General features: G+C 33.9%; 1 protein-coding gene across 22 annotated transcripts in view; it reads right to left on the bottom strand.

Annotated features, from left to right (window-relative positions):
- The window catches only part of NRXN1 (neurexin 1), an 892,798-nt gene that overhangs the window by 453,014 nt on the left and 416,719 nt on the right, over positions 1–23,065 (bottom strand). For 21 of the 22 annotated variants that reach the window (XM_072409697.1, XM_072409698.1, XM_072409708.1 and 18 more), the window contains one exon: positions 12,282–12,404. In XM_072409697.1, the coding sequence (XP_072265798.1) occupies positions 12,282–12,404 (123 nt within the window). Of the gene's footprint in view, positions 1–12,148; positions 12,405–23,065 lie in introns of those variants that run through there. The other variant, XM_072409717.1, reaches the window with a different exon arrangement.

Raw genomic sequence — 23,065 nt, 5'->3', positions numbered from 1 at the left:
CCTGGCATTTTTCAACCAACAATCAGTACTTAAATTCTGTTACAATAAGTACCTAAATTCTGTTACAAAAAAGGTAACAGAAACATTGTAATAATAAAGTAAATTTATTCCATTCTTGACACTCAGAATTTTGACCATGTCTTATAATGTGCTTACTAAAATTTCTACTATATTTGTATACAGAATTGTTGTGGGATTTAGAGACCTGCGTGTTTTTGTCACAGCATTATGAACCTTAATAAAAAAAAAAATTCCATGTAACAATTCCAAAAATTAAAATTAAAGTACTATGTACAAATGAAGTTTCGACTACTTTTTATAACTGCGAAATAAATACTACTGTAGACCTCTGTATCATTTTGCCATTTTCAAATTGGAGAATAAAAAGGATCTAATTTATATACCATTTTTATGGTGGGAAGATATAATGTTCAGAAGTGGTGTTTAAAAAAGCCATGGTGAAAACAATAAAAACTGTAAAAAAGCAATCTTGACAGTTTAAAAATGTGTAGAAAAATGGTGATACTGATCTCCAAAATTGTGTTGAAAATTCTATTTGACATATAATAAATATTCCACATTTTTTCTGTAATTTTTAGGTAAATCTGTCAAGGGGAAACACAGGTCTAACAATAATAAAAGAAGGAAGACTGTGTAATAATTGGTTTCAAGAATTATTGATTATAGTATTTATCAAATGCCAATGCCTTTAAAGGGTTCTTGAACCTCCTTTATTAGGACTTGAAAAATACTGAATCTGGATGGATCTGATTAAATAGAAATTTGAAATGCAGAGAAAGTAAGTTAAGAATGATATGCTGTTAGGTAAAAAGCCTGTGTACAGTAGATTCAATCCTCTATCTGAACCTATAGAGTTCAGATAATTTTTTATTATATTGTATTTATATAATGCATGTTACACAGTACAGAGTTCAAAGTCATGTCACTATTCTAGTCTAGTCTAGTCTGTCACTGTTCACAATCTAATTGCTATAGTCTGATGTTCCCTCCATATTCTAATGCTAATTTAATTTGTTCCTGGCCAAGATTTAAATTGGGGGCCTCAGCAGTGCAAGATGAGAGTGCTAGCCACTGTGCACCCCTGTAAAATAATAATAGTATGATAAGAGGTAATACCAGTACATTAGGCATAATGCTATGCAGCTGATGACCGCTGAAGGACTTCATCTGCAGCTTCTACTAGCAAAAACTTTAGTTTTTAAGTATTTTTAAGTATTTATGAGATAGGTCCCAATTAGATATGTTTTTTGACTGTATGGGGTCATGAAGTTTGGGTGCTGTTGAGCCTGGGTAGCATGTGCAAGGAATCTAGAGTTTTTAATAATTATTAATATTTTAAAAAATTACACGATTACATAGAAACCTATCATTGCACAATATTAGGTAGGACTTTGCTTTCTATAGCACAATATGTGGTGACATCGGGGGGGGGGTAATTTTATTTTCTGCTTCTATAACTAAACAAAGCCCAAAGTAAAATTGGGACACCTTTGTTTTCTAGCTCTTTGCATTTTTGATATGTTTGTTTACTAGGCAAGTTTAGGATGACTTGTGGGAAAACAAAATCAGATTTACCCATTTTTTGACAACGACTGAAAGATTCCAAGAGCAAATAACCCATATATCAAAATTGCAGTTAAAATCATAATAAAATAGGATATATATGATAGCAGGAATTCTTGAAATATGTGATATTGGGTTTAAGACTTTATTATTTTACATATTCTCTGTAGAAATGTTTGCTCTTTATACAGCTGTGGTTGAAAGGCTATGACGGGCATTGTGTTAGACAATGCAGTAAAATCTGTCTTCACGGTTCCCTAAGGAATTCCTTTTTTTTAAACAATTCCTATTAATAATGCTAACATGTCATCCCTGATAGCATAGAGAAGTACAACAACACAGCCTATTATTTTCTGTATATTATCAACAGATATACCAGTAGCAAGAAACAAAAGCAATAGCTAGTCGCTGTACGTCTCATTCTATTCAGAGTATGATTGGCGTAGGGTAACTGAGAACTTGTGTTTAGGGCAGCAGAATAAAAGCTAATTCTGCTTTCTAAAGCTAAACTCTTGGCAACTTTCATTTAAATATATTAATAAAGATATAAATCCACCTTGTGTGCACCAAATATCTGGGCAAATCCAGTTAGTACTTTGGTAATGTAGCAATGATATCATCAGTGTGTTTTGCCCAGGAGGTCTACCCATTGCAGACTGCCAGCAGAAAGCTATGGGAGGGGGCAGATACAAGACCAGTCACCCTGCACTAGTAACTGGTTTGCACTACAGAAAGCTTCTTCAAGTTGTATTACTGTACAGACCCCGGAGAAATTGTGTATTAAGACACTTTTTACTTATCCTGGAGTTCAGCTTCAATGCATAGTGTTTTGAACAGGGGTTGTGTGCAATACTTAAAATTAATCATAGCCTAGTGCAGACTGTTCTCTAGAATTCACTTTGTATTGATTTTATTACATTCAGCATGTCCAATCCTATTTGGTTTATTTCTCATTTCACTGGTAATTAGAACATACAGGTTGACAATCGAAAATCCGGTTCCTTCAGTTTTCCTGCATGAATTTTAAAGCATATTTTCCATACATGTACTGCATTACACAGTTTAGCCACTTATTTTTTGATGGCGCTGTTCTCCAGAAACAGCTGTTAGGTCTTGCTTGCTACACTAAATACACGTTAAGACGTCCCTGCTGCCTGCTGTCCGGAACTGTGCCAGATGTCCGTGGGTGCGGCGAGAGGAAGGCTGGCTTGTATGTGAAGGTGAGTATTACCTTCAAAAATCTGGAATTTTCAAAAATCCAGCACTCCTCAGGTCCGGAGGTTGCCGGATTTCTGAATGTCAACCTGTACTGCAAATGTGATGAGCAGTGGTTTGGTCCCAAAAAAGAGTTTTCGAGACTTTGCATGCCTATCCATCATAAGCTGATAAAAGAGCCATTACACATGTGTGCTTTACCATTGCTTATGTACAACTGTATGCTAATAAAGAGTCAGGTATTGTGGCAGAAAAAAAGGTAAACAAACGCCGTCCGAAGTGGTAGCAATTCGGAAAACGTGATTTATAAAGTAAGGTTCATTTCTGGCAACATTGTAAAGAATACTACAATCCCATTCAGAAGAATCAATAAAAATAAAATTTTACAATCTGAATGGTGGACATGTGTGTAAACATGAAGCCAAATACCAGGTTATGAATTACCACAACCTTCTTCCCCTTCTTCCTTGTCCTCTCCCACTCTATACACCAGCCCTTATAATTAATTACCCCATTAATTAACCACCCCACCAACCCCTAACCTTCTTTACCTTCTTGAATTTCATGTAGTACTGACAATTTAAATGGTAATTAGGTGATTCTAAAACATCCCCCTAATTCTGTTGTTTACCTGATTCTTAGGAAATATCTATACTTTGAGGCCTTACATTCTCATGAAGTTAAGTCTGCCCATGGGCTCCTTCACTTACTGACTGGAGGAGAGGGCAGTTAATAGGGACCTGCATTGAAACACACCAAACATGTGACTGTAAACAAACAAAAGTGGCATGCAGCTCTGTTGATGAGCTATATAGCGCATGCTCACATCCATGTGTTTTAACCACTTTGAGCATTTGTATGGTTAATCTTGTTATTATGTTGCTGTTACAGAAATATTATAAATATATACATACAGTACTGACAGGTGGATGTTAGTAAGTGATATGTAGGAACAGTGTAGACAGACTCATATGCCTATTTCTGCAGCAGCTGCAACCCTTGGAGGCGTTGACCCTCATTAATTGCATTGAGAATGTTTACATAGCAAATTAAAGTAAATGTTCACCTTAGTGAATAACGTTATACAGCATTTCTTTAATAATTCAGTCATATGCATTAAAAACTAATTTAATTTTCCTTGGGTATTTAAAAAAAAAGATAACTTCACTTTCTTTACCAGGCTCAGCAAACATTTTGAAAGTGTTCATACACCTTTCAGAGTGAACATTTAATTTCAAAAGTGTCTATTAATTTGAAAAATCAAACCCATAGTTAGCTTGGTTCACTCACACTCCCAGGAGTCTTAAGTACTGAAGCCTTCATGTGCTGCAAACAGCTGTTCAGGACTGGATTACACTCTATGTACTGAACAATCACAGAGAAAGTTGGAAGATTCTTTCTATGATAGAAATTGTGAAATTTGCCTCTATTTTTTATTTAGTATATATGTATATATATATATATTTATATATATATATATATATATATAGGAAATTAATGAAAAGGATGAAGTCCTTGTCTGTCTCCAGCCTAATAGAGAGAATATTTTAACTGTTTATGTTTATGTTCTATTATTAAGCATCTACATATAATTTATAGTCAGTGTAATGTTTGTATTGTTTAATATGATCTGGAAATATTTAAACTCTTTAAAAGCCTATACACGAATATATTATCCCAAAATAAGATAAAAATATTAAAATACCAACCCTTTCTATAACACAAAATTAAAATGAATGAAATAGAAAAGAGAACAGTCCTTCTATTAAGCATACAATAAATGTGCAGATTAAATCTAACCAACAGTAATCTTCATTCTATGGCTATGTGACAGGCCTAAAGATGCAAAGGTGCAAGCTGGCACAAATCAGGAATTTAGTTAGACGTTTCTATTACCAAAAGGATGCTGTACCATAATATTCAATAAGCAAAAAAAAAGAAGAACATATCTATAGCAGCTACAAAAACCCGGTGAAACGTTAGGCTATTTTGTAGTGAAAATGTAATTGTATAATCTAATAATTTATATTTTTGTGCAGAAATATAAATGTGTGCAGGGTTACATCATATACAATGTAATCAACAGACAAATAATTAAACAATCACTACTGAAATTGCACCATAATCTCGAAAACTCGTCACATACACAACTTCAAGGCTTTTCTAGGGCTGACCTGACACTCTGGAATTCACTTCTTTGTCCTAGTTTCTCCTTCTTTCTTCAAATTTAGGAGTCCGTAAATTCTGCTTCCACGTCTCCTGTCCCATAAACCTCCACTACTTACCCACCATTCAATATCCCCCACCTTATTGTGTGATACTTCCCCCACCGCTTAGATTGTAAGATCTTTCGGGCAGGGACCTCACCTTCACCTGTGTCATTGTATCTGTCATTTGCAAGCCCTATTTAATGTGCAGAGCAGCAGCGTAATACGTTGTGCTTTATAAATACAGTTTTTTATTATTTATATTATTATTATTATTATTATTAATAATAAAAATAATAATAATCATCATCATCATCCTAATAACTTAGTAAAATTGTCTCAGTCAGGTATTGTGTGGACCACATTTAGCTACCACGATACATGTCTCTTCTTCTCAATATTTCTTTTATAAGCAGGTGGTTTTTTAGAGTAGATTCTTATCAGCAGGAAATGAATAAAATTCTAGCACTACTTATTGGAAGGTAAGTGGCTTAAATATGAACCATTACAGCAAAATATTGATTACACTGGAGAACAATTTTAAACAAATTTTGGTTGACCTTTTTAATCTTATTTACACTAAAATAGGTATGCTGATTCTGAAAGTGCAGTTAGTTTTATTCTATAACGTCAGGTTTTTTCTCTATCGCTTATATTAATACGATTACTGTAGTGTGGATTTGTATAGACTATTCATTTACATGCAAGACAGTGTGGTCAGAGGTTGTGCACTGGTCTATGTAGTATAAGCAAATAATAAGCAAATTTTATTTTTCTACTTACACACTTATTTCCTTTCTTTCAGATCATGTCTTGCTCTGCTGTTTCTCGCCATAAGTGCCTAAACAACCCTGATTCATTTTGTTATATCTGTGGCAGTTTCACCATTCACAGTCAAAGGGCGAACATCAGCACATTTGTAGAGCAAGCCTATTTGGCATATTTCAAAGTTAAACTTGGGCCCCTTATAAGGTGTTCAAACAGTGTGTCGCGGGTTTACGGACGTGGACAAAGGGAACACGTGATAAGATGCCATTTAGTATACCTATGATTTGGTGGGAGCCAGGAGATCATTTCAGTGACTGTTAGTTTTGTATAGTGAAAACTTCAGAATATAACAAGAAAATAAATGTAACATAGAGAATCCTAGTCTACCATCGGCTATATGCCCAGTGGCTCATTCAGATGAAATCCCAGTGCCGGTTTTCGTTACACTGCCCTCTCTTGAAGAACATGATTATGGTGATGAACTAGGTGACAACAATGATGAAGAGTTTGAAATTGAAGAGGACTCTGTTCCTAGGGGATTTGATTAGCATGAGTTGAGTGATTTGGCACGTGATTTGTGACTATTGAAGAAGGCTTTAGAACACCTAGCATCAAGACTGCTTGAGAAAAACTTACTTAAAAAAGGAACGAAGGTATTGCACTTTCAAACCAGAGGTATTGCATTTCTGCAGTACTTTAGAACTGACAGTGGCTTTGTGTATTGCAATAACATACCTGGTTTAATGGAGGAATTGGGAAAATCCAATCTATAACTCAACTGAATGGCGACTAATTATTGATAGCTCAAAGTGGAGCCTAAAATGGTCCACATATTTGGCAGCTCATAAAAGATGAACATTTCATCAGGACAGAATGTAAGAAGTCGAAAAGAATGCTTGGTTACCATTCAAAGCTATTGTCAATGACTTTCTTGGAAACACACAAGCAAATAATTACACAGAAATTGTCAAGAAACTCTACTCTGGGAGCTATGCTTGGTTGCAATATGAGCATCAATATGCATTTTCTGCATAGCCATCTTTCTAACTTCCTTGGTGCAGTCAGTGATGAGCAAGGTGAACGATTCCACCAAGATTTGAAGGCCATGGAAGTACGGTATCAGGGTAGATGGGATGTACATATAATGGCTGACTACTGTCCCTGTATTGTAAAAACTGTATGTGATAGCAAAAGACTGGGGTCATTTCTGGATTCACCACCTAAAAATTAGTAAAAAACAAGTGTAAGATCTAACTTAACAAATGTGTTCCCTAGTGTTATATGAAAAATAATATATTTTTTAACTGTATAGAATTTCTATATTCATTGTGAATCACTCTGTAAAGAGAAGGGGTAAGATTCTATATTAAAAACTTGAGTTTCTGCTGTAACAAAAAGTGGTTCCATGTATCACATTGAATATATATATATATATATAAATTATTTGTTTTAATAATTTCTTTGAAAAGATTGCATACATTTCCAATGTGATACAATGTTCTTTCATTTGAGACTAATACTGATGGTGACATCTCCAGTAACAACATTATGGGCCTGATTTATTAATTTATTAAAGCTCTCCAAGGCTGGTGAGGATACACTTTCATCAGTAAACCTAGGTGATCTACCCAAACTAGAATGGATTTCTTAAAGTCTTTTGCTATTTGTTAGCAAATGTGTTCAATCCTGGAGGAGATCCATTCCAGATTTTTTGGATCACCCAGGTTCACTGTGAAAAGTGTACTCTATTTTGGGAGAGGTTTATTAAATCATGTCCTCTTTGTCAATGTATGCAACACCCCTGTTGAAATGATCCAACCCTTTTGCAGCCTGTCTGCTCTTTAAGGGGATTTTATTTTTTATTGTTTGGTTACCGCTGTGACCTTAGTACCACTCAGATCCTGGGATTCATTCCATGGCTTAATTTGTTTATATTTCTGCACTTGGATTTGTTTATATTTCTGCACATGGATCTCATCTCGTGTGTTCCTTCCGTAATACAAAAAAAGACATTACCTGTACTTAAATCAGCTTCCAATCACCTTATAATGTAACATGTCTTTATAATTCTAGTGAAAGTATGCTTCAGTGCTCAGAGACTGATGTGAGTGGTTCAATGAGCTTTGCAAAATATGTGTGTTTTTATATAGGGACCAGTATGTATATTATTCGTTCTAGAACAATAAGGACACCCAAAAATAATTTTAATTTCAATGATTGTAAAAATGTAATTTATTTTTGGGTGTCCTTATTGTTTAAGAATTAATAACACACATCATTTCCAAAGAAATTTCTTGGTTACTTCCTTGTTTTCTAATCTTTTTGATAAGCTTTTAGAAAAAACTTATAAGATTTTGAAATGACTTTGTTAAGTATCCTTTCTTGTGGAAATAAAATCTTGAAAAAGCTCACTCTTACTCTGTTACTATAAAAAAGACTCCCCGGAATCCTCACAAGGGACTAAACACCAAACCCTACATTAAAAGAACAAGGACATTCTTGCAAGAAGCAGGTAGACAGAATGAAATGTACAAGATTAAAGATAGAGTGTTTGAGAATACAAACTTAAAAATAACACCAGACTGATGTATGTGGTTACAACCTGCAATTCTGTTCTTACAAACTCAAAGATAGGGTATCATCAAAGTTACACATTCTGTAAAGCTTTGAAGATGAAAGATCTCTGAAACTCTCATATATTCCCGGAGCTACTACAAGCAACCACACTGTCTGCAATGTGTTCAAATGGCAGAGTAACTAGACACCTGACCAAAGCATGCATCATTCATAACAGGAAATGTACTGTATTTAGGGAGTAGACTGTGATGGTGTCCTTAACAAAAACTGAGCTGTCTTTTTTATATTTTTCTTGAGCTGTCAATGTAGAAACGAATTACTGTGCAACTTTGGACATTGTACAGTTCCCATAGACATGAGATGAATGTTAAAAAAATATTCGCTCTACATCAACCAGTTTTTCAATGCATTGCCACATAAGTGTATGACAAATTCTGTAAATAATAATGATAAATATAATATAATATTATGATAAATTATATTCTGACCTAGTGGTGGCCAAGCAACAGATAATTCTTCTTTTATCATTTACCTATCATTTACCTAGCATCAGAGATTAAGAACGAAAAAGAGGGCCCTCGTTAAATAACCAGACTTTGCATGTTGAAATTTAAAAATACTACTGATGATACTAAAGCTATTTGTGATTAGGCAAAGTAGAAGCAGGACTTCCTTGTCCCTTGTGAACAGAAACTGCCGAAGTTAACGGCGGTATTTAGATTTAGCTCACAATGTGTAGATTTATAAAATATAGTCATTATAAGATGTATCTATTTTTTTATCATCTCTAGACATTAACTGATTTTTTAATCAAAATAAATAATTTTCTTGCTGATCTGGATAACTTGTTGCAAATCTCAGTATCAGAAAGCTAGCATGGCCTCCAAACCATTAATTGGCAAACATAAAAGACAAAAGAAAGAGAGAGAAAGAAAAGTAATATAAGTAAGAAAGAGAGTAAGAAAAAGGTAATATAATCATCCAAGTAAGCTAGGTGACCTAAAATCAATAATAGGATGAGCAGTAGAAAATATTATTATTAAGAACTGATAGTAAAAGTTTCATTTAAAAAAGAATACTCTGAATTTTTCATGTGTATTTTATGTGTGGTTTAGTGGCTTACTTGGCAATACCAATCATGCCAATCAACAGATCATTAGACTGTCCCGGTTGAGGATCCTAGCTTCTCTTTAGCAGTCACCAAAATGTCATAATATTTCTTAAGAACACCAAAACTTTTCTATAATTCTAAGTTTTAAATCCTATGCCATTATTTAAAAAAATGTATAAATATCATTGCCCTGTAATGCCAAACCTATCCAGCGGAGAATGCGCTCCATGAAGCTCTCATTTTCCTCATTCTTATGGCAAACCTTTAGCAGCTGCCCAGCATCTGTCATATGACAGCCATGAGCTGGTGTATGGCTACTTAGTTTACAAAACTACAATAATAATACTTTGCAAAGGAATATACAGCTCAAATAATGTATATCTATATATTTATTGTTAAATGCTTTTTAAATGAAGCTTCTCCTTTTATTTAGTTCTAGATTGGCTTGCCAGCAGTTGCCAACATAGTTCTAATTAGTTCTAATTACTGTAATTTTTAGAGCTAATAAACATGTAATTAAATGAGTTAGAGATCAAATATCAATTTCCATATTTAATTTTATTTAACCTGTGATCTCATTTAATGTATAACAAGGGAAATGCATTATTAATAATACTTTTTGAAATAGTTTTGCAGTAATTTATGTTGCTCCAAATGTGATATATATGTGAGCTGGAAAATTCATAATACACCGATTTATTTTGAAAATATTTTTTTACAACAGTTTTCTCACTTCACAATTATTATTTCATGAAATAAGGTAAAAAATATCTAATAAATCGTGCCCGTTATAATGCCACATTCTGTCTGCTAATGTGCAAATGACGCTAGGAATGAAGCAAGCTACATTGTTACAGTCATACACCTTGCCCAATGAGGCTTTTTTACAAAGTAAAAATTTTTTTGTTTTTATTTTTGGAACCCCTTTTTAAAAAAAAGGGTTCGACCCCTCCCATTTTGTCTTTAATATTGCGTTTGAAAAGACAGAATGGGATACTCCTGGGATACCCATGTCATGCATCCCAAGACGCTTCTGGCTGCTCCTTGTGGACATGCTCTAGATAAGTAAAAAATACAGATTGGCACTTTTTTCCCCATTTACAGGAGGCTATGTCACCCAATCTCATCCATAGGTAGTGAGAGGTCAGGTGATGTAGCAAGAGGAGGAAAGGAGACAAAGGAAGATGGTGGCACCCGACGCCCTCTCGAAGACAGTGAGTGTGAGTGTGATTTTTTTGGATTCCACAACTTCATCTCAGAGATGATCCACAAAGCATGCTTGTATAACTTGTATTCATGTGCATGGAAAATCCAAAAAAAAAGCTAATTACATTCTTAGGGTACTCTATGGTAAAAGAGCGAAAATACACGATAGTGTTATATCCTTAATATAGAAAGAAGTGCTTGGATATGTCTTAAAAATATTACAATTTATGGCATTCTGTAATACTATAAAGTGTTCATGTCATGTCTGCCAAAACTTAGCAGGCATGAATTGCGTAAAACCAGTGGTGGACAATGATATACATACACCTGAAAAATGTTATCAATGCATACAGAGCATGTGTTGCACACCCTAACCTTATCTCTGTCTGCCACATTGCATTTGACAGCTTTGTATTATTCTGTTAACTTAAAGTGGAACCAAACTCACCTCTACTAGCTGCCATTGGTTGCTACCATCTTGCTACCATTGCCGTTGGTGCTACCATCTTACCCTGGTACTCTTTTGGCTTCTGGTTTTTTGGCCATCATGATTGGCCAGGTCTGAATGACGTAACTCCTGCACACTGACCTTTGTTCATTCCTGGTGGCCAGTTATGTCAGGATCACACATTCAACAGAACATTGAACAAAAGATTGCAAACAGGTACGTAAGATTGTTTTGTTGCAGGAGAGTCATAGCATGTCCCTGCAATAAACAGCCCTGTCTGCAATTTTTTTGTTAATTTCATTACCCTATAAATATTTACACAATTACAGATTGTTACACAATTCCATAACGGATACACAAATCTGGGAGTTGAAGAACCTGAAAACGTTTATTTTCTACTGGGAGTGTCCCAGGATTACAGACCTGGGTCTTTTAAAGGAAATTATCTTAATTTTTCAATTTTAAAGGAAATTATCTTAATTTTTCAATTTACAAATGTCATAGCTTCTACTGTCCACAGAGTTGTAACTCACACTTTTTTGGAGATGACAAGTTCACATTTGTTCTGATTATACAAAATCTAAAACATTTTTTATATTGCTTTGTTACCTTTTGTTTCTAGTCTATGTATTCTCATTAGAATTTTGTAATGAAAAAGTGCACAACAATTTTTCTGGTTACTTATATAAAATATAATTCTTTGCTACCCACAAAGCAGTAGTTTGTCTCTAACCATCAGGTACCTGAATGTTGTTAGCCTAACGTGTGCTAACTATGCCTACTATTCATTGAACATAGAGAAGGAAAGACATGTCTTTGTGCCTCCTGAAAACAAATTTGTAGAATGTATTTTTTAATATGTGCTAAACAAAAGATACACATTTGATTGTATAGTGTTTTATCATGCTCAAAGATTTATTAAAGTGTATGTTTATGTGTATACACAGAAAGGTTTACTTTCTACAGATTTGTTAGGAATTCCATACACTGAAAACTGTTCAAATACATAAATCAGTCCTTAGGGTTACTTGCATTTAAACCAATGGTTACCAAACCTCATCCAAGATGGTGATCATTTTCCATATTATTTGCTGAAGCATTCTAGAAGATCCTGAAATAAAAATTTGCTTTAGTTTAAGAAATTATGGTGGTTTGTTGCACCTACCTGTCATGTCTTGTTGATCATCCACAATTAACTTTAAACTCTTTCCTCGTCGTATCACACGTACTGTGTGCCACTCATTATCATTGAGGTTATAACCAGCATAAAGTGTCTCTGGGCCTTTGCCTGTAGAATATGCCAAACAGTCATTAAATAATCACAATACAGTTGAACAATTGATCCTTTATAGGAACACAGAGGATCAAAATAGTACAGACATGTTAATAGATTTCATATTGGTGAAATGTAATGACCTGTACTAAAGTAGTTTAAAGTTATCTCTGTTTTTCACATAATTGGGCTCAGAATCTGTATGTCGTTATTTAGTTTAATTATTACAATTCTTAAATTCTTGAATGGCTTCTTTAGAAAAATCCAAATACCAAGGTCTTTATTATTTTATGTGAAATGGGCTGACCCCTTTTTCTTATTTTCATGTAGTTAGTAAATTATAAAATGAGTTAATAAGGCTAAAAAACTATAACTTTTAATTATAATATATCCATTCAATAGGCAGTAAAGTTCCATTATTATTACTAACACTTTTCAGAATGCCCCTTTATATAAGTGTTAGTTATCTACCAAAATTGTGATTTTTATGAAATGGTAATCAGTTCATTAATTAATGACATTAGGTATTAACTAGTGGAAGTTTTACTATTGCTGCCACATTGAAATCAGACCTGAGGTTCTATGAGATTGCCATTCTAATAGTGGAGGTCAGTGTATTATACTGAGCTACAATAAAAGTAAATGAGCCTCATATGATATTTTAGTAAAGTTACTGCATGAAATACACCAAAGTGAGGCAAATAAATAAACAAAAATAAAATAAAAATTGGATATTTAAAAAAAAGATAACTGTTTTTTGGCTACTTTTAAATATCTATAGAAAAAATAATAAAATTAAAGGACACGTGTGGTCACATACCACGGCATACCATAGCAAAGCTGATCTGATTAAAAAGAAAATTAGCTACTTAGGCCTTTCTGTAGTCTGCTTTTTTGCAGGCTGCTCTTATCTATTTCTGTGAATATAGGAATTTTTGAAAGTTTTCTGCCCTAAAGTCTAGTCAAATTTTTTTTATCTGTGGATAAGGTAGAAAAGGGTAAGGGAGCGATATCTGGATGTCAGGTTGATACTGCTGGCTAGGACTCTGTTCCTGTTCAGGTCAGAAATGCTTCACGCACGATATAAGTTAACAGGAATGCAAAAGCAACCTAAATTCAGGACAGATGGAGATCAGCTGCTGATCAAATGCATCTGGCAATAAATTCTAAATGACCCTAAATGTCTGTTGGCCATACGAAAACCCTAGGTTGTAGTGATAACAAACATGTCCCAACCATTTCTTATTCTATTCAAAATTGTTTAACCTGGACCTATACTTTAAATTAATTTGTATTAAAAGTTTTTTTTACTGAACTGAAAACAGAAGCTGGTACTGACCTTAATACAAAAATACTGGCTGTCAGTAACTGACCTGGAACAAGCAGGCATAGCAGAATGTTAAAGTGATGTTAGAACTCTAAATCTAACTCTACTCTATATTTGTCCCCACCTTTGTGATTTATACATTATTAGGAATATAGAATCAATCTGATATTCAGGTTTTTTTTAGATAAGCATATTACTTATAACCTTCTCCATATTGTCCAAATTCTACATATATAAGTACAGGTTTCCTTTAAAAAACTGATGTATGGAGTAAGTATGATATGCAGTTATAATAGGTAGAAATCAGATAAAGTTTAGGTCTTTGAAATTTTGAGCAAACTGGTTACAAGAAATTAAGCTTTATATTAGGATTTTAAACTATATTATATAAAACTTCAAAGCTCTACCTGTACTAAGGTTTATAAATTTCAGTTCCCTTTAAAAAAGCTATTCATACAACATCTTTGTACTTACAGGCTGTAGTGTTTCTGGGACATTTCCTAAAGGCTTTTATACAGAAAAAAAGAATGTTTAATTATTTTCCTGTATCTTGTTAAACAACAACTTTTGTTAATAGATTCTATTGTACAACAACCATCTTATTTTGTGTGTATTTCAACAGCTTGGAGCACTGCAAAGACTGGCTAATGTACTATGCTAATTATGTTTTACATAATCTAAGTTGTAAGCATTAAAGCAAAAATGGATTTTAATTATTTTATATAAAGACAGCATAATTAGCCATTTTTTGTTCTAAGTGATTAACATGAAAAGGGACTTCTTGATAGCCCGGAGAAATTTCTGCACTGTGCAGTCGTGCTTGACTCCTATAGTTTACAGTCAGCTCTATTTTAAAGGGGTTTTCTACTTCCCCTTGAGATATATCCAACCCTCCCTGGAGACTCCTAATGAGGGTGCCAATTCCTGTAGCATTTAGGCTTTTATGTATTCCTTTGCTTTGAATGACAACCCCTCCCCATTCTGACCTGTTTATGTCAGTCCTGCATGGTTTGTTGGCACCGGGATTGATTAAGCTAGGCACATCATGCATAGTGTAAAAGTCTTAGAATTCTTCCTATTATACTGGCTAAAATGCTCATTTTGTATCTGAAAGAACATTTCCACACTAATTCTATGGAAGTGCCTTAGAATTCTGCCTTGGGGTGTCTTTCCACTGAAACAAATCCAGCATATTTTTCCGAGATACTTTTAGTCTCTATAGGTTTATTCAGCCAATTGTGTTGACTCTTTTTAAAATGTTGACATTTTTCAGGATTTCCTGACCTATTACCACAGTAATGGGCTCTGTCATCTAGCGGCAGGTCTGTGATGAGTAAATTTTGTCCAGCATTGGGTCATCGTGATTTAGAATGGATTGATGTTTCTAGTAGACATATTTGATGAAATATCTACGACAGGATAAAGCAAAGTATAACCTATTCTTACTTTAACCAAAATGACCAAAAGGAAAACATTTTGTTATGTACACTTTAAATAATAAAACAAAAGGAAAGCATTTTGGAGTATATTTATAAAGCAGTACATTTTACATTCCCTCAAACTTTTCCAGTTGGAGAAGCAATTCTTTCTATTGAAACACATGGATGAAGAATCCCTGCCAGGGAATGTTGGAGTGATATACAAGAATATAAAAAAATAATACAATTGTTAAATTTCCATGAAAACTAGCTACCTTACTGAATATTGATTTAGAGTGAAATAATGTTGGAAACTTCCCTTCTAGCTATGTATAACCAGGTGCTGTATGTAAAACAGCATCTTACTGACAGTACAGGTTGCACAGGATAAATTATAGAAAACCAGCACTGCATCATCGGAACTCATTTCTATTCTCTTGGTTCAAACCTAATCAGTTCTGAGTGCCTAAAAAGGAAGATGTATGCCAACAAACATGAACAAACATCAAAGCTGAACTCCGAGCAAACAGTATTCCCATCAAGTCCTGAGATTTACACAGCCCTGGCAAAAAGCACAGCCCGGTATGGGAGGAGAGCAGACCTGATTTTTCTCTACTGTATTTATGCTTTTAGGTGTAAGCTTGTCCTGCTTTCTATCTCCTAGTTTAGTGTTTTTCCATCAGGGTTCCTCCAGAAGTTTCTAGGGGTTCCTTGAGCATTTTGGACCTTCCAGGTCAGTTTACCTGACATCAATGATCTTTTTGGTTATCTGTAAGGGTGACATTCTTTCAAATGGCCAGCAATGTAAGAGGTATTCTCACTGACCAATACACTAATATACTGTAAACTGTGAATATAGTAATAATAGCAGGGGTTCCCTAAGACCTGAAAAGTTATTTCAAGGGTCCCCCTATGCTAAAAAGGTAGAGACAGGCTGGGCTATTCTAATTCTGCTTTGTTGTACAGGGCCTACATGAGGCTGCAAGCTAAATTTATGTACTAACATTGCCTGATTTAAATACAGTTTCATAAAAATCTGTGTCATTTATGTCTGCCAGGAGTTCAGCTTTGGATGTATGTGTGCAGAATGTATGTTTCTTTTATTCTACATGTTTTTATACAGTTATATAGCAGCTACCTTACTTACACAGTCCCTTTTAATAATAAATGATTTATAACCCAAACCTAAATTGCTGGGGAGAGGCAGATTTCTCCATGATGTAACAGACAGGAATTTTGGCAATACAACATTTCACAGTCTTTTCATTTTTTCTGCTGTACAAAAATAAAATAAAATAAATCCTTTTTTATACGTTTAATGATGATGTGCCATTTCATGACCTGCTCATTTCTATGTGGCTGCCTTGCTCCAGGCTACATATCCAATTTCACTCCATACTTCCCCTTCTGAGTTTATTATTTAATCAAATTTCATACCCTGCTCACTGTTATGGTAAGAAATGGCATTTCTTGATAAAATCCTCAGTCTTTACTGGTTTAAGTTACATACATTTAAGTATAGAGCGGCATGTCCTCATTCTTCCATGTGTCCTACTTAAAGGGTATATATAATATAATCCGTCATCCAAGGCTAGCCCTCCTCCTTATCATATCAGCTGAATGCAGCTCTGTGAAGAACAGCTATTGCTAATTTATTTTGCAATCCTTTTTGCTTTTGACACTTTATCTGTGAGAAGAAACATAACTTTGTATATTTGACATGCTACATACTAAGATGTCTTTGAAGCTGCTTATCAGCCTCAAAGCCTAGACGTTTTATCGCAGGTTTTTTGTGTGCATTTCAATTATTTTATTGTTTTACGCTTTACTGAATTATTTTCCATTGCAAATTGGTTTCTGTTTATTGATGTCTAACAGCACACGTGGAAAGAATATCAATCAGGGCTACCATACTGTATGTCTCAAAGGGTAAGTAAAAATCCCTTAATGTTTAAGGCTAGGGTTAGTAAAAAAACAAGCATTAACAACAGATCAAAGGCTCATTTTAGGTATATTTCAGCCTAATTTACATTTTTTTATTACCACTACATTTATTATGCAAATTATACTGTGAGAGTATTTAGCTCTTTTCTTTAAAGCAGAACTAAACCCACTGATTTAATTGTTTTGCAAAAGGGAACTTAACTTAGGAATGTTTCATTAATGTTGGACCTATCCTGACAAATGATGGAAGCTGCCATTGCTAAACTCATTCTAAAGAAAGCTAATTGCCTGGATGTAAAACTCATCATTTGATTTCAGCAGTTCCAATCACACCTGAAACAAGCATGCGGATACTTAACATCTGAGTTGCCTACTCATTCCGGGTCACTGATTCAGAAGTTATTGAAGGCCAAAACTCTGAATACCATCCTGGCAAGCTGTATTATTTTTAAAACCAGGTCACCATTGTTAGCTTACATGATCTCTATCATCAATCAAGCATACCGGTGACGTTCTCTGCAGTGTTTTCATTTACAGTCTGCCTACTTTCATATGCACAGTGTATTCTACAGTCATATAAATGCCTCTGGTAAAAACTGTCATAATTCCCAGTGTGCTCATGTCAGCCTTTAAATGGCTGGTATCATAGCAGGTGACATACTCAGCACCAAGGTAACTGCAGATCTTTCTAATGGCTAAGATGGCCCCATCCTCGACAGATTCAAGGATTGGACGGGTATAGATTTGCTGTAAAACCCAACTGTTTTTTAACTTTATATCAACTAAATACATTGCTATTAAAACAAGAGGTGTGCAAAGAGGAAAACTTTGAAAAGTAGCAACAGCCTGAGTAATTAAAAGCATGTCCCGTGACAGCATACTGCAGAGAACTGTCCTTGCTGTGTGTTTGGGACAGTCATTTCTCTGGTCTATTCTAGCTGTGGCCTAAACTGTTTTTTATATGTTAACAAGGGGTTTGCTTTGATTATCCTTGTACCCTCTCTTCTTTAAAAAAAGTGTATTATTTGGATCCTACTGACCATTATACTAGTCCACTGATGCTTGAATGGGCATATATGTTTCTAACAAACCTAGTTGAACTGCATACGTTACAAATATTAGGTATTTATATATTCCAAACTAGAAGAAAAAGGTTTTTAACCATTGATGCCCTCCCTGACCTCTGTAGCTGAAGGTACTGTGGACTGATTAATTCACAAGATTACTACATACATTTTTTTTAGTAACAAAGCCATTGACATAAGTAAAATTTGACATTTATTCTTTCTCCATTCTTTCAAAACTAGAAAAAAAGTTATTGATTGGGCATGCATTTCCTCACTAAGCTCTCTAGCCGCAGAGCTCAGTGTAAAAATGTATGCCCAATCAATAACTTTTTGGGCTTGTTTTAAAACTCCTTCTGTTCCTGCAGTGTCACGTTACAAAAGTTTATGATAGAATTTACAAGTGGCCTTTGCAGCACAGATTATACAAGCACTCTCGACCATCAAGAGCCTCATCAAAGCAATTGTCATGCAGATATCACTGTAATGCATGTGCAATGAAAAAAGGAAATAATACAAACCAGCCTATGATGCTATTGTGTAATACCTTACTTACTAAAAAAAAAATCAGAATGTTAGAACTGGTCATGAAATATTACAGAACTTTGCATTTTCATTAGTTAGTCATGTATCGATGACTATTTTCATGCAATTTACTGTTACATTTTACTATTTCATCTTTTTATAAAATAAGTGGAGCTATAGTTAAGTAAAATTAGTTATTGAAAAAAATATAATCAAGACAAGTGAAAGCTGTAAGCACTATAATAATTAGAGTTATGGATGAAAATCAGCTTTGCTGAAACAAACATTATTGGTACAGTCTGAGCCCAGTTATGTCAAATAAACATTGGTAGTAAAACTACATATGTGGAAGTTATATATGCATAATACATTGTGTATCAAATATCTGCAATGAAAAATAATAATATTAAAAATAAAAAAAAATATTTAGAAATATGGACTGTGAGATTATTTTTTTAAATCATACATGCCAAAACAATGAATGTTCTAAATATTTAAAGGCTATGTAGATATGGTAAAATGAATTATTACAAATGCAAAATAATATGATACAGCATCTGTATAATCCAGTTTTGGACTGAGCAAAAGATAGTTTGAGCCTTTGTCATGTTTTAATTGATGTCCATGTCCCAACTTTGGAGATTTACTCTAATTTCATGTCAAGACAGAAAGTAAAGGAAATTATCACCAACAGGGACGCAAAAAGACAATTTTACCTATAGAGTGATGAGAGGTTAACATTCAAACAATGGTTTAATTGCTGTCAGTGTCTTACTATCTACATAAAATTTGAAACCTTTATTTCTTGAACAGGAATCAGAGACAGAAAGAAAGGCAATTTTTCCATAATGGGTCCACGGTCCACAATGGAAATATTGAAAAGTTAATTTTTCCCTCTGGAAAAGCAGGATTTGGGATTCAGGAGAATACTTAAAAAGGACCTTGGTCAACCATTGATAAATGATTACTTGGGGTCCTTCATGTCCTCCCCTTCAAGTTGGAAGTTCCAAAAAGAAGAATAGTGGGAATTGGGTTTTAAATAAAACATGTCAATTTTTTAAAAAAAATTAAGGCTGAGCATATATAAAAATATCAAATGTTACTTCTGGTAAAACAATAAAAATCAGCAGAAAACATAGATCACCTATACTTTCTGCTTTGTACTTTATTCTACCACTATTTCCTTCTAAGCATCCCTATTTTTGATACATTTAAATTTGTAAAGTTCAGTTCTACAGGTAATGCTTGAAGTTTACACTAAGCAGCATGACTGATTGTTTAATTGTGGGTTTTAGTTGGGCTTTCTCTAAAAGTAAGCTCTAGTTATGATTTTTTTTATCATATGCTTAGTTTTAATTATCCACCTTTTCAGACATTTTTACTTTCATGAGACACTGTCAGCTTGCCTATTGCATCTTAGATAACAGATAAACAAATACATCCAAGGGAAAAATTAGGATTTAGCTTGCAAATGATTTAATTGGTTAGGTGTACATATCATATATCAACCCAATACCTTTGTAACTCTCCCTCTCCCAAATTTTTTGAAATGCAACTTGCCAGAGCCCCATTGCCATCCCTGCTTATATTGCACATGGTGACAATGCAAGGTGCTTCCACGTATAAAGCAATATGTGACATTTCCTAAATTTTAAATCAAGCCTTCGATGTATTTTTATTCATCAGTTGATCAGTATATATTGGCTGCATTTAGAAAAATATGTTTGTGTTCATTTCAAAATAATCATAACAGCATTTTAAAAAGGCCTTATTACAGATAAAAGATTAAACATAATAAACATAACTTTTTGTTCAACTAAAAGTAGAAGCTTTAAGTAGAAACAATTATCTCTTCATTAGAAGTACTTGAACTGAATCATGATGAGCTTCTCTTGATTGTCCAACGCTTAGCCATGAGCTGCAATTAAAAGGCTGTATTTACCTGTGATATGCACTGGGCACAGCCAAGAGGAATAATAATGAAGCAATTATATGTAATTATAGTAGCTAAAAATGCTGTTCTCAAATTTAACAGGAAAAATCCACTTACATTTTTACAAAGGACTAAAAAAAATGTCAAGAGAGCTAAGTATTGAACGATTCATAATAAAGTGGAGTAAATATGGGTAAAAAGGGGAAACAGGAAGATAACATCCACTGATAAAATAAGTCGCTCTGGGGAAGGTTTTCTTTTCCATAGTTCCAAGGAAGAATCAATGCAATTATCAATTCTAAGCCTAACCATTATTCATTCAAGTGCTGTAATGGGTATTTTGGAAATTGTACAAATGTATTGATACTATGTGAATCCATCACTAAGGACAATGAAATCGATGGGGTTTGCTATGAATATTTGTATTAATAACAATGGCACTCATAGATCATTATCAGTTTTATCTGAATGGTGGTGGATGTTTTATCCTCTTCTCATAATATTCAGAACACCCAGATTAATATTAATAAGTTCTGAATTTAGATGGCAAGTAACTTCGTAATTTAGTAAAATGGAACATTGCATAATATACCACAAAAAGAAAGGACAGAAAGGGTGAGAAAAGAAATAGAACGAAAAAAAGAAGAAAAGAAAGTAAGCAGTGGAGAAGAAAGAAAATGAAAAGGAAAGGAAGTAGGGAAAAATGAAGGATGCAAAAAAGAACAGAAGTAGTGAAGAAGGGAGAAAGGCAAAAGGAGAGAAAATAGTGAAGAAAAAAAGACAAAAGGACGAAGGGAACGAGAAAATGAAAGGAAGAAGGGAAAAGGAAGAAAAGGAAAATGACTGTTTTATATTTGGGATATGTTTATTTCCCTAGTGGTTGAATTTAATGTCAACCTAACTATGTAACTATGTAAAAGGAAGAAAGGGAAAATAACAGGGGACAAACAAAGGAAGTAGGGGAAAAGGAAAGGAATTAGGAAGAAATGGAAGAAAAAAGGTGGTAGGGAAGAGGTAAAAAGAAATGGAAAGGGATTGGAGAAAAGGGAAAGGAAAGGATGCTAGGCAGGTTCTAATCTTTAACAATTTTGAAAATAAAACAATCTAAGTTTCCTAAACACTTTCTTTAAAGTTGTTTAAATTTTAGTAACTTTTTATTGAAGAAGATTGTTTGATTTTGATGAGCATATAAGTTTTTTTCAACCAAATTAGATAGTACTTTTGTTTACCTGGGCAAAAGGTAAACCTATACTCCCAAGCAATTTGGTCATATAGCCTATATAGATAAAGAATGCATGAAAATGACACTGGTTGATAAATTATACACGGCCCCAGCCAAATGCATCCAAAAACCTTGATGAATACATTAGGCAGTAACCTTGTAATATTACAGCAGTGTAAAACTAAAAGAAACAAGTAAATTGCCAATTTGAGATACATATGTATAGAAGAGGACATTATTTGCCTCACCATAGCTCACGGACTCTATTTCTCTTTTACTCCAAAAAAGAGTTCTAAATAAATTAAGCCAGTCCATTATAAAAAAAACAGAAGAAGAAGTAAATACAGTTTAACACTTCTTCAAAAAATAACTGCAGACAAGAACCTTAAAGAAAATTACTTTGACACCAGAAGCCAGTCATTATAAATGTCATTTGAACAATCAGGCAGAAGTACAAAAAGTACCCAATAAATCTGTCTGGCAGGTTTTTCTGTTTGGTTTTTATTTCTACCCAGTAAACAAGCTGCAATATATTTAATAACAGGCGTAAAAAATGTACAAAAATCTTTATTTATATCCTCTAAAATATATCTTTTAGTATGTTTTTTAACTACTCATTAGGTATTAGTGTTATTTTCTTTTTTTATTTTGCTTAATGGATTTTGGTCCTAAAATGAACGTAATTTTCATTTATTGTTTTGTAGAAGGTATTTTGTGCCTTGGAATAGCTGAGATTGTACATTTTTTCTAATCAAAATGAATTAAAATAAAGTCACAGTCCACATTTCATTTCTTTAACAATAAATATTGCAAAATCCTTATCACAGTATGTGAATAATTATGTGTAAAAAATGATAAATAATTAAATTGTACTTGATTTTTTTGTGTTCTGCTAAACAAAAGTTCTCCAGGAAATCTGTAAGCCCCTTCCTCATACTTGGACAGAGACTGTTCAATAATTTACAGCCTTCAGCTAACTAACTTGAACAGGAGAGCACAGAGCCATTTCACGTCTCAGCATCATCTGCGATCAATAGTGCTGAGATGGACTGATTGTATGAAAGTTGCTGCCATGGATACTGTAAAGTTGGCAATATACAGTATGCTAAAGCCTGACCATTCAGCGGTAAATGAGCAGATCCATAGGCAAGCTATATTTAGCCTGACATGCACATACTATAACACGTTTGTTGGGGGATCCGCCTATCAAAGCCTAGAAGGCAATCCTGGAACAAATAAAAAA

The sequence above is a fragment of the Pyxicephalus adspersus genome, chromosome 4 (assembly GCF_032062135.1).
Source record: "Pyxicephalus adspersus chromosome 4, UCB_Pads_2.0, whole genome shotgun sequence".
Classification (NCBI taxonomy): domain Eukaryota; kingdom Metazoa; phylum Chordata; class Amphibia; order Anura; family Pyxicephalidae; genus Pyxicephalus; species Pyxicephalus adspersus.
Note: the sequence above shows the minus strand (reverse complement) of the source record. Positions and strands in the feature narration are given on the sequence as shown.